The 12,122-nt window shown below is 35.8% G+C and overlaps 1 protein-coding gene across 1 annotated transcript; it reads right to left on the bottom strand.

Moving 5' to 3' along the window:
- Positions 1-992: 992 nt before the first annotated feature.
- On the bottom strand, positions 993-9,782 carry LOC125682319 (uveal autoantigen with coiled-coil domains and ankyrin repeats-like). Its single transcript, XM_048922811.2, has 5 exons — positions 9,276-9,782; positions 8,453-8,786; positions 5,523-5,624; positions 3,452-3,658; positions 993-3,346 (listed from the first exon to the last, which is right to left on the bottom strand). The coding sequence occupies exons 2-5, from the start codon at positions 8,742-8,744 to the stop codon at positions 3,120-3,122; spliced, it is 828 nt and encodes a 275-aa protein (XP_048778768.1). The 5' UTR covers positions 8,745-8,786; positions 9,276-9,782; the 3' UTR covers positions 993-3,119.
- Between the last annotated feature and the right edge of the window lie 2,340 nt (positions 9,783-12,122).

A 12,122-nucleotide genomic window follows, 5' to 3' on the forward strand; every position in this document is an offset into this window, starting at 1 on the left:
AATTCACACTTTGCCGTTTTCAGTCATGAATCTATGGTGTCCGGATAGGGTCATTTGCAAAAGCGTAACTGCGCGTTAGTCACAACACGCCGTCACGCCAACAATGATGTTAGGATCAGGCAAAGGAACGAAATGCCAGGATGAAGAACGGAAGTGCGAACATAAGCAAAAGTGTAAGGATGAAAGAACGAAAGTACAGTATCAGGGCAAAGGAATTAAAGTGTGAGGTCGAAGGAGCAAAAGTGTCGGGGCGAAGGAACGAAAGCTTCAGGGCGAAGGAACGAAAGTCTTGGGGCGAAGGAACGAAAATGTCAAGACGAAGGGGCAAGAGTGTTAGGGCGAAGGAACACAAGTCTCGGGGCGAAGAAACGAAAGTGTCAGGGCAAAGGAGTAAAGGTGTTATGGAGAAGGAACAAATGTATCAGGGCGAAGGAGAGAAATTGTCAGGGCGAAGGAACAAAAGTGCTAGGGCAAAAGCGCAAGGGTGAAAGTGCGTAAGGTACAAGTTTTACTCAGCTCATCTCCTTACATGATACATTGTACTTCTTTGTGGAGACTGAAAATAGGCGTTATTTCATTTCCCTTAATTAAAGTGAAAATCTAACCTATACGTTAGAATCAATAATACATAGTGTAGTTATAGAGATACACGCTGTTTGAAAACACAAAGTGCAGGAATATCAATTTCAAACTCGCATGATTGTCTTAGAAGAGACGGCCATTTATATATATATATATATATATATATTGTAGAACACTGTACATGTGTCAACCAATTATAAGCTTTAAACATCATCTTTACGTGTTCCCACATTCTATTTTAGAGGGGGATGGGTGTTGCAAACAACATTCCGTTGGAGAATGTTTTTAACAAAAATATATTGAGTTGAAACCTCCTTCCCAAAACTGGCCGTGGATAATGTACCATCTAAAGTAGCAACCCCCAACCCTCATAAAAATCTTCTGGATCCGCCCAAATTTTGAAATAACAATTTTCACGACAACAATTTTTTTAATTTAACACACAATATAACATGTAAATCTAATATAAAACACATGGATAAAAATACTGCTGCTCATCTACTATATTAGCACTAACTGAATTCCACATGGAATGTGACATGTCAAACGTGGTGCACTATATATAATCTTTTCCATTGGTATTGTATAATTTTGCATTTATATTGTATAATTTCCATTTAATTAAAAAGGTACCTCACTACACCCAGAAATAGTTCCTCAAATCAGTACAAATTGATTTGATTATAAAAGATATGATAATATACAATAAGTATATATGCCAAAAAGGCAAAAAATATACAAATTTGGATAAAAACATGATTTTCAAAAAAAATTATTTCAACACAAATGAACAAAAGACTCTGCAGGATTTAAACGCGAGATCTGCGGTTCACAAGCCAAATGCTTTAACCACTGAGCTATGATGACAGACAAACACAACGATCGATACAAATAATTTCACAAACATTCAAATCGCCATCTTGTGACGTGGTGTCCTACAAATTATAAGCTTTAGTGTAGTGAGCTACCTTAATTGTATAATTTGTCTTTTGTATTCCGCATTTTCAATTTATATTGTATGATTTTTATGTTTCATTAATTTTATATTTTATAATTTTTCATTTGCATTGTATCTGAGGGATTTTTTGTGCCCCCGAGATCGAAGATCGGGGAGCATATTGTTTTTGTCCTGTCTGTCATTCCATCATTCTGTCTGAAATTTTAACCTTGCTAATAACTTTTGAACAGTAAGTACTAGAGCTTTGATATTTCACATGCGTATTCCTTGTGACAAACCTTTCCGTGGGTACTAAACCTTTTAACCTTGGCATTTGACATTAGTCATAACTTCTAAATGGTAAATATTAGAGCTTTCATCTTGCACATGGGCATTTCTTGTGACAAGATCTTTCTACTGGTACCAAGATATTTGTCCTGTGACCTTTGCCATCTTTGGAATTGGCCATTATCGGGGGCATTTGTGTTTCACAAACACATCTCGTTTTATTTTGATTTGTTATGAAGAATTTCATTGGTCAAGATTTTGTCTGTATTGTGTTGAAAACGAACGAGAGATATTCCGGATGCTCAATCGCAACATAAACTGGTTCCTATTTTCGTGTAGGCTACAAGAGTGTTCGAGACCTCCGTTCTCGCAAATGACGAGATCGTGTGCGCACGATTGTGTTCCTCTTCCTACACAGGTGATGTGAGTTTTTGCAACCCGAACACGTTCCCGTGATACGTACTCAGCGTTCGCGATCGGCAGGAATTTGTACTCGTACGAAGAACGGCAGTCTTGTATGCACTCTACATGTTGGTAAACAATTGCTGCTCATCGTTGATCGAACAATTATCTAAACCATGAAATCCTTTGTAACAAATCAAAATAAACAATCCTTCGTTTACAATACAAATGAAATATCATTCAATACAAATGAAAATTATACAATACAAGTGAAATATTTCACAATACAAATTAAAAATTATACAATACAAATGGAAAATAAACAATTCAAATGAAAAATGATATAAATGAACACAAAATACAAATGAAGATATACAATATGAAACATTATGTATACAAATGAAATTTTTTACAATACAAGTAGAAAATATCCCACACAAATGAACTTTTATACGAAATGAAAAATTATACAATACAAATGGAAAAGATAAAAAAAAAAAAAAAAATGCAACGTTTGACACGTCATACATGGAGACACCGACACATTGTAAAGGTCGATATGTGTCAACGTTCACATTGATACAAGTACACCATTAGTCTTACTTTCATATTTCTACTCTTCGTGAATGACTAATATTTTGTCGAATTAAGTTCGATGATACACTAGATGGTGGCCTGATGAAGATTCTTAGTGGAGGCATGGGGATTTGTCGCATATATCTATTTTATATAGATTTCAATATAAAATAGATGTAGATGAAAAGTGCATGTGGTGGACTCGATTCGTAGACATGAAATGACCGGTATCGGATCGTTACACCGCAGTGTACACGTGAGGACATTCCCAGATGTTGATTGAGTTTATCTTCCCATGCACTGGTCAATGTATATCAAAACTCCTCAATGAAATTCACAGGTTACACGAATTGCTCCTAACTTCGAATCTTGGGTGTGGTTCTATGACGGCATCCTGTACACCTCCAAGACCCGCGAACCCCTCACTATGGCGCCTCCCAGATCCGGTGCCCCCGATTTTGATGCGGGAAATTATTCTTTGAAAAAAGTTACGATGACGTAATGACTCTACGTCAACACCAGCTTTATCCAACCAGTGGCGATCTTTCTCCAATGAATAGCCTACAACACAATGCATTATAGAAATAAATTTTAGAGATACAGATATGTTATTGGAAAACTGTTTCATTCTAAACTGGTTCTTATTTTGAACAAAAATATATTTACCAGCTCTAAGAAGTTTTCGTATATTTTCAGATGATGTTACACTTGAGGAGACTATTCCTAAATAAAGCGCTGATTGACCAAGCTTGTCCCTTTTGTTAACGTCACATCCGTTTTTAATCAGGTATTCCGTGGTACGTTCACGACCCTCTCCAAATGAGATCAGTAGGGCTGTTTTCCCCGTGGAATCTTGTTCATCCAAAGCAGCTCCTGAAAAACAACATACACAACATTTAGACTCGTGCATCCTGAATCAGCTGTGGCGGATCTAAATGGGGGAGTTATGAGAGTTTTAGGGTCTTCAACTCCCTTTAAGGGCTGAAAAGGTACCATCTATCTTGGTTCACCTCATTCTTGAAAATTCTGGATTCATCCCTGCCTTAGTATTGATCGACATCCACAAGTTTGTCATTGCAAAACTGTTAAGATTTTTTATTTTTGTTTTCTGTTATGTACGCGTACTTAGAAAAATATCGGTATAATATATACTGTTTTAGTATACTCAAGATATACTTGTACCTTTTAAGGAGAAAAGAGTAGGCATAAACTATACAGATTCTGAGATATTTAATTTTGTTTAAATTGTGTTTTGTTCTGAAGGTCGTGAGCAGATTAAACATTACATTTTTTGTGTTCTGTTGTAAAATATTTAAGCATCTCTTCACGAATTTAATGAATATGACAATAGAATATGGAATCATACTTCTTTGTGGCAAAATCTGGAGGTTGAATTTGGGAGGGAGGGGGGCATGTGCTCGAAGACACATTTTATGAATATAACCATGAAAAGGTAAAAATAAAATTAAAAGAATTTTTTTAAAGGGAAGGGAGGCTATACTAAGTTTAAGCACGTGTATTACAACAAGAGGCCCAAGGGCCACATCGCTCACCTGAGTCACCTTGGCTCATATTTAAAGATTTTCCCTATATATTTGTATGAAAAACTTTGATCCCCCTTTGTGACCCCATCCTACCCCTGGGGGTCATGATTTGAACAAACTAAAATCTGAAATATGTCAGAAAGCTTTCATGTAAATATCAGATTTTCTGGCTTAGTTGTTCTTGAGAAGAAGATTTTTAAAGATTGTTCCAATATATTTGTATGTAAAACTTTGATCCCCTATTGTGGTCCCATCACACCCCCAGGGGCCATGATTTGAACAAACTGCAATCTGTATTATGTCAGGAAGCTTTCATGTAAATCTCAAGCTTTTGTGGCTCAGTGGTTCTTGAGAAGACGATTTTTAAAGATTTTTCCTACATAATTGTATGTAAAACTTTTATCCCCTATTGTAGCCCCATCCTACCCCCGGGGGCCATGATTTGAACAAACTTGAATCTGTATTATGTTAGGAAGCTTTCATGTAAATCTCAGCTTTTCTGGCTCAGTTGTTCTTGAGAAGAAGATTTTTAAATATTTATCCTATATATTAGTATGTAAAACTTTGATCCCCTATTGTGGCTCCATCCAACCCCCGGAGGGCATGATTTGAACAAACTTGAATTTACACTATGTCAGGAAGCTTTCATGTAAATTTCAGCTTTTCTGGCCCAATGGTTCTTGAGTAGATTTTAAAATGACCCCACCCTATTTTTGCATTTTTGTGATTATCTCCCCTTTGAAAGGGACATAACCCTTCATTTGAACAACCTGGAATCCCCTTTACCCAAGAATGCTTTGTGACAAGTTTGGTTGAGATTGGCCCAGCGGTTCTTGAGAAGAAGTCGAAAATGTGACAAGTTTACGACGACGACGCCGACGACAGACAACGGACACTGATCAGAAAAGCTCACTTGAGCCTTTGGCTCAGGTGAGCTAAAAAGTACAAAAGGGGGGAAAAGCATCGTCACTACTGTATATTAAATATAGATCTTTTATGGTTTTGTTTTCCCGCAATGTTTATATCCTATTTATGGCCGTTCTGCTCATTAGTCCTTCTTACAAAGACACGCCAAAACACATAAACAATGAATCATGTATTTTTCACAAAGACATCTCGCTGAACTATTCCCGAATGTCTTGACCGTTAATACGGGCGGGTTACCAGACTAGACCGATGGTTTGACCACATACCTGCTTTGTGAAGGAGTTTAAGGGCCTCCAGGTCGTCATAAAGAACAGCCTTCATAACCGCAGTTTGTCCGTGACGGTTCTTGGCATTGAGTTGTGTTTCTCCTGTAAAATGCAATGTTAACAAATTTTAAAAAAAAATTATGGAAAGAAGGAGGGGGTGGGGTCTTTATGAGAGGAAAAAAACCCAGAGAATGACAAAGTTTTGATAGAATATCAAAATGTATTTTTTTTTTTAAAAACACTATTAAAGCCTGTGTTCAGTTTTTCCTAGCCATTGTCTCAGTACTTGTGAAACATATAACACATTTACGTGATCTTTTAAATCGACTAATATTTGAATGTAGAGGTCAAATAAAAAAACAACAACAAACAGCATAGTTGTTACATTTACTATCAAATTAAAGGTGTGAAGGCAAAGGCACGATAAAGACTACGCATGCCTCCTATTTTTCAGAAGTCATCATAGACAAAAATGTACTTTATCATTTAATACTAGTAAGCCTGATCATGATTATCTCACAATAAGTATTAGTTTTAAGGTATGACAAATTCCCAGTTTTTAGGAAGTTCATGAAGTCAGTGGAATTCTGAATTTTCCCATTTTGGCCAAACATTTACAAATTTGAAGCATACCTTGTACCTATAGGCGGTGCCTTCTGCCTAATCCTTGTTAATTTATATAATAAAATACTGTTTTAAAAAGTTTTTAAAAAATATAAAACACACACTTTCCCACCTCTCAAACTTGCATATTTTGTACTAAATCTTGTATCAGCTGCAGCTTTGGTATAAAAATTGTACATAAGCTAACGTGTGAGTCGTGTTTTCCAAAGCAAAATGTATGTAAATTTTCTTCTCAAATTCTAAATTTGCTCATGGAATTTTTGTGCTCAAATGAATTTATGTAAAAGAGATGTGAATTCGATGTAAAAACAATACTTATAGAATATAATATAAATACAGTTTAATATCCGTTTAATACAATTCATCGTAAAAATGTACGAGTTTAAACACAGCACAAAATCAAATGTACGAACGGCCGACAGAGAACGAGAATCCCCCATTGTTTAATTATTAATTCGACAATTAAAATGAAATGCAAGATGGATTGATTTATGTATTTTGTCCACTTAACAGAATAATGAATCGTTGGACGGCTATACGTATAACATGTCAAGGAAAAGAACGGGAATAATCTTCATAAATCATAAATCATGTTTCAGTGCAGCAGGTGTATGTTAACTGTACAGGTATGCGTGCACGAGGGACAGGTGTAAGGTCAAATACAGAGCTTGTGAAATAGATTGCAGGTAACACCATGTGTAATCAAATACGTATACGCGAACAGTTCCTGTGTATATAATATATGTAATTATTGACTTTTCATTCGGTTAATATAAGGAAGCATCAATCCAAGAAACATGCTAACCAAGGCCAAGCTGAAATCAGTTTCATGGGTTCTTTTAATTTGCAAATTTTAGTATCTGATAATAACATTCATACATACATTCACACATATAGTGTAATTATAATAACATATCAAGGTTGACAGTAACCAAGTAAAGAGTGGAATGGCATTAATCAAAAATATTTTTGCATACAGAACTAGATTGTACTGAATATTTTAAAGTTGCAGGGGTTTTTTTGGTTTTTTTTTTGGTTTTTTTTTAAAAATATACAATGGTCAATTTCATCCTAATATATTGTAATATACCTTCAAAAGATGGTATTCTGTTTTGTTTGCAACATAAATATATATATTGTTTGGCATATAAAATTATTAAATTCATTATTTTGTTTAAATTTTGTAATGGTCAAAAGCCAAAACATGTTGTTTTCTCATAAATATGTAAGCTTAGATGGTTCCACAAAGTTTTTAACTTGTCACAAAACGCAAAAATATGTTCAATTTTTTCGGAGCTGTGTTCATGAAATGCTTCATGTTTTGTTTTTGGTTGCCGATGTACAACCAAGACTGACAAAAGTCAATAATTGTTTTATCATATAGCGATAATTCTTAAACTTCGTGTCTGCGTAACCTCCCAATAACAAATAATAATTACGTTTACATTACAAATAATTGCTTTTTTTTTTATTGGTGATGATGCAATGATTTGTGATTGGATATCTTTTCTTAGGTATCCTGAATCAACCAATAAATGCACTATGACGTCCTTTTGATACTATGTATACATTTATATATATACATTTCTATTTCAGTCTCCAGTCTCACTATGCATGCTAAATAAAAAAATTCTTAATCAATTGTTAATTCGTAATCGTTAAAATGATTGTGTCATGCTGAGATATGTAAAATCGATTAAAAGTGATATTTTCACGATAAACCGCTTCCTTCAGATGTGATTTACAATAATGTGGCGGTTTGCAATTATTCAAAACATAACTCAATTCCAACCACTGGTGGAAGTCATGCAAGGCACGACACTAAATTAATCAAGGAACCTTGCGGTTTTCAACTGTCATAATTAATTATTGTGAGGCAGATGTCTGCTATATACAAGATACTTTATCCCAATCATGAGTCTCTCGAGAGGCACACATCCACACTACAAGTATACATCATATTTAAAGCGGTCAAGGTAGCCGGTAACCCTTCTACATACCTTTAACTGAAGTAAATTTTGAATTTACAAAAAATAAAACAAAAAGCCGGAGATATTTCTCAATAAATAAAGACGGAATTTGTGTAATTAAAGAAATACAATTTTAGAATAAGAAAGTGCTCTCTCTCTCTCTCTCTCTCTCTCTCTCTCTCTCTCTCTCTCTCTCTCTCTCTCTCTCTCTCTCTCTCTCTCTCTCCACATTGTAGTGTACTATTATCTATAAATGTATCCAAACTCTAGCACATTTCACATGATATTGTATTTCTCATTTTTTATCATCCTTTCCACAACAAAAGATTTACTCACCATTACTTATCAGTAGTTTCATGACGTCATAGTGGCACCTCTCGGTAGCTTCGTGCAGCGAGGTGCTACCGTCCACATCTGCAATGTTTGGATTACTTCCAGCGTTGAGTAGATTTTTGACGGCCTGTATTTTCCCGTAGCGCGCGGCATAAAACAGAACTGTCCTACCATTGGCATCTCTCATATTAAGTTCATTTGTCGTGATATTGGCAGCATTAGCAAGAGCAACCGCCTTGTTTGTCTTGGTGGAGCGTTTCGGTGATTGTTTCTGCCTTAAAACCGCTAGAGCCATGTTGCAGACACCTGGACTGTTCCTCTAGAAATATCCGTTCATCTATAATTGTAAGAAAATCTTCAAAGTAAGTTATGTAGTATTTTTATCATATCGGAGTCGCTGCTTTGTATTCCTCAACGGATTACGAAACGTGCAAAATTCAGAAATTCCTTTGTGCAGTATACTAAGAAATTGAAGAAACGAAAAATGCCATAGTGTCACCTATAACAAAGGCAGGGCTATTAATATAACACAGTTGATCTGAATCCACGTCTCCAGTGTTTTATATCTGAATCTTATTGATGTTACTTCTTCATTTGCATAAATCCATTCTAAACAGCTGACCTCTTCCCCTCATTTAATATGTTAGGCATGAATTTCGTCCACAACACACAAACCTCTGCGACGTTATAAAGTCCTCGTCCTCTGGATTATGTCTTCCGTGTTTTAAAATTTGTCCTTTTTCAGAAAATTTCGATTTCATAGAATTTAAAATTATCTAAACTATATATTGCATTAAAAAAAAACAACCAAATACATCCTACTTACCTCTTTGATACTCCAAATAGCCCGTGTGAGAAAACAGCGCACATTAAACGTTCGTTCGAGTTATTTCGTATTGGACCTGCAGTGGACAGTAGGTAATATGGTAATGTTGTCCGCTGGTCAATCTATCCTGGTTGACAGAACGTGTTTATAGTTGCTCTGCTGACAGTCCACAACTGGACAGTACAGTGGTCAAATGTTGTAATGGTGTTTACAGCCAGACCGTGTTGTGCAAAAAACAATAATGTCTGATTGGTCACGGAACTGAGGTCGTTCCTCGTGTCCTGTCGTAATAGATCATGGTCATAAAAACAATTCTTTGGAGCCGATCGGTCCGTGCATGGCAATATCGGAATATGATATGTATAAGTTGTTTATACCTTGTCTGTCCAAAGAAGCATCTTGTTTTTATCTATTCACGAAAAAACTATGGCAGAACTATTATTTTTTCTATCTTCATATTAATTAATATTTTAACTAGTTTTAAAATACGGGGGCATTATGTAACATGCTTGCTTTTAAGACATTCTATCACGATACACAATTTGCATTGCAAATTACAGCGGCAGTCTTTGCACTTCATGAAATATATTTCACAATGTGTGTGTATGTGTAAAAGAGAGAGAGAGAGAGAGAGAGAGAGAGAGAGAGAGAGAGAGAGAGAATATAACTAGAATTTTAAATAAAATTACATGTAGTTATGCATGTTCAAATAATTGAACAATATCATCTACACATACAAACACATTCGCAGTTACACCTCAGGTACACATTTCAATTAGTAAATCTTACCACATAACCTGTCCGAGTTGTCTAATTCCAATTTTTTTTTTTTTTTAGAAAATGATTAAAACGAAATAATTCAGGAATTTTCAGTTTTGATTGCTTTTAAAAGGGCGTTAGTTTTCAAATGACACTTTTCAGTCGTCTTTGATTACTAATCGCCATCCTTCATACTTTAGCTTCGATATTGACGAATGTGCACTCTAGTTATATACAGTACTAATACAAAACGTGTCCTAAAAACTGTCACGTGTATAACAATTATTATTCTACGGACATTACACCACAAATGCGTCTCTATTGCAAAAACTTTCTTTAATTATGGGTAATATACTAAGCTTATTTTCAAGTGACCGTACGAGTGATACTGAAATAGAATGTTTACATTATAGAGCCATTGGTCACAAACAGAAATGATTTATGATTATGTACATTGTAATTTGGTTCTAAATTAGGAACTTTGTTATACCAATCAACTTTTTCGATACCAAACTATAACAAGACATTAAGCTTCATTAATGACGAACGAGCTTTATATCTTGTTTCCAAGAAGAAGACAAATCTTGCAAAATCCTATAGGCACACTACATACACGATTGTCATTGTAAAGCCTTGATAGACATGGTTGTCAAAATAAATTAGCTATCTATGTAATATTATGAAATATTATACATATGCAGCAATCACCGTCCTCGTCTAATGACGTTTATTTAAAATTACAATGTGGTTTTGAAATTTGCAGATTCCATTAGTCGATTTCTTTTCGGAATAAAATAAACAACAATAAACCTTGTCGTGGATCTAAAGTTGTAATAAATATTTCTAAGAGTGTGCACAATGACTCTAGTAGTTAAGGAGGAATGTTTCACCAGAAAAAAATGATATGGATGAAAAGGGGAGGATATATGCACAGCAATGAAAGGTGAAGATAACGAACAGTGATCAATCTCAGAACCCCCATAAGCAATAAAAATAGATAGTTGGCCAAACACGGATCCCTGGACACACCAGAGGTCAGATCAGGTACCTAAGAGGAGTAAGCATCCCCTGTCGACCGGTCACACCCGCCGTGAGCCCTATATCCTGATCAGGTAAACAGGTATCCGTAGTCAAAATAAAATGAAAGTAGAAATTAATGGTAAACCGACAACCCAACTGTATGACAAACGGGATGATTTCAGCTTCTCCATCGTCAACTTCCCATATTTATGTAGCAATATTCCATTATCACCTGCGTATGGTGTTTATATCTCTCAACTGATTCGATACGCAAGAGGTTGTTCTGCGTATGGTCAATTTTTAAATCGAAGCAGGTTACTGAGAAACAAGTTGATGGTATAGGGGTTCCAACGGTCTCGTTTAAAGTTAGTATTTTGCAAATTCCATGGTCGTTATAACGATCTAGTTTGCCAATAGAACATATCATTGGGTCAAATGCTGTCTGACGTGTTTCATACCAATTGTTAGGCGGCTCTTGGCACACTGATTTTGACTCGGTTTACCTGATGAAGATATAGGGCTCACGGCCGGTGTGACCGGTCGACAGGGGGTGCTTACTCCTCCTAGGCACCTGATCCCACCTCTGGTATATCCAGGGGTCCGTGTTTGCCAACTCTTAATTTTGTATTGCTTATAGGAGTTATGAGATTGATCACTATTGGTTATCTTCAACTTTCATATTGGTGGGTTTTTTCTAGTTTAGAGGGTCAGTTTGTCCCCGAGTGTTCTCCGCAACTATTCAACCTATCAAGTTGAGATTTTCAGCGATTGTAGAGTTGTCTTCGATTGTAGAGTTGTGTTCGATTGTAGAGCTGCATGTGTTCATTTATATTATTTTCGTTATGGGTATCTATTCGTTTGTGAAAAGTGCTTTGTGGGCAGTTTAACGTATCTCTGTGTCACGTGATATGGTCATATTTATAAATAGAAATGCGTGTTATAGAAGTTCACATCCCATGGGGATCCTGGTTAAAATAGGTCCTCAGTATCCCCTTGCTTGTCGTAAGAGGCGACTAAATGGGGCAGTCCTTCGGATGAGACCACAAAAACCAAGGCCCCGTGTCACAT

The sequence above is a fragment of the Ostrea edulis genome, chromosome 2, assembly GCF_947568905.1.
Source record: "Ostrea edulis chromosome 2, xbOstEdul1.1, whole genome shotgun sequence".
Classification (NCBI taxonomy): Eukaryota; Metazoa; Mollusca; class Bivalvia; order Ostreida; family Ostreidae; genus Ostrea; species Ostrea edulis.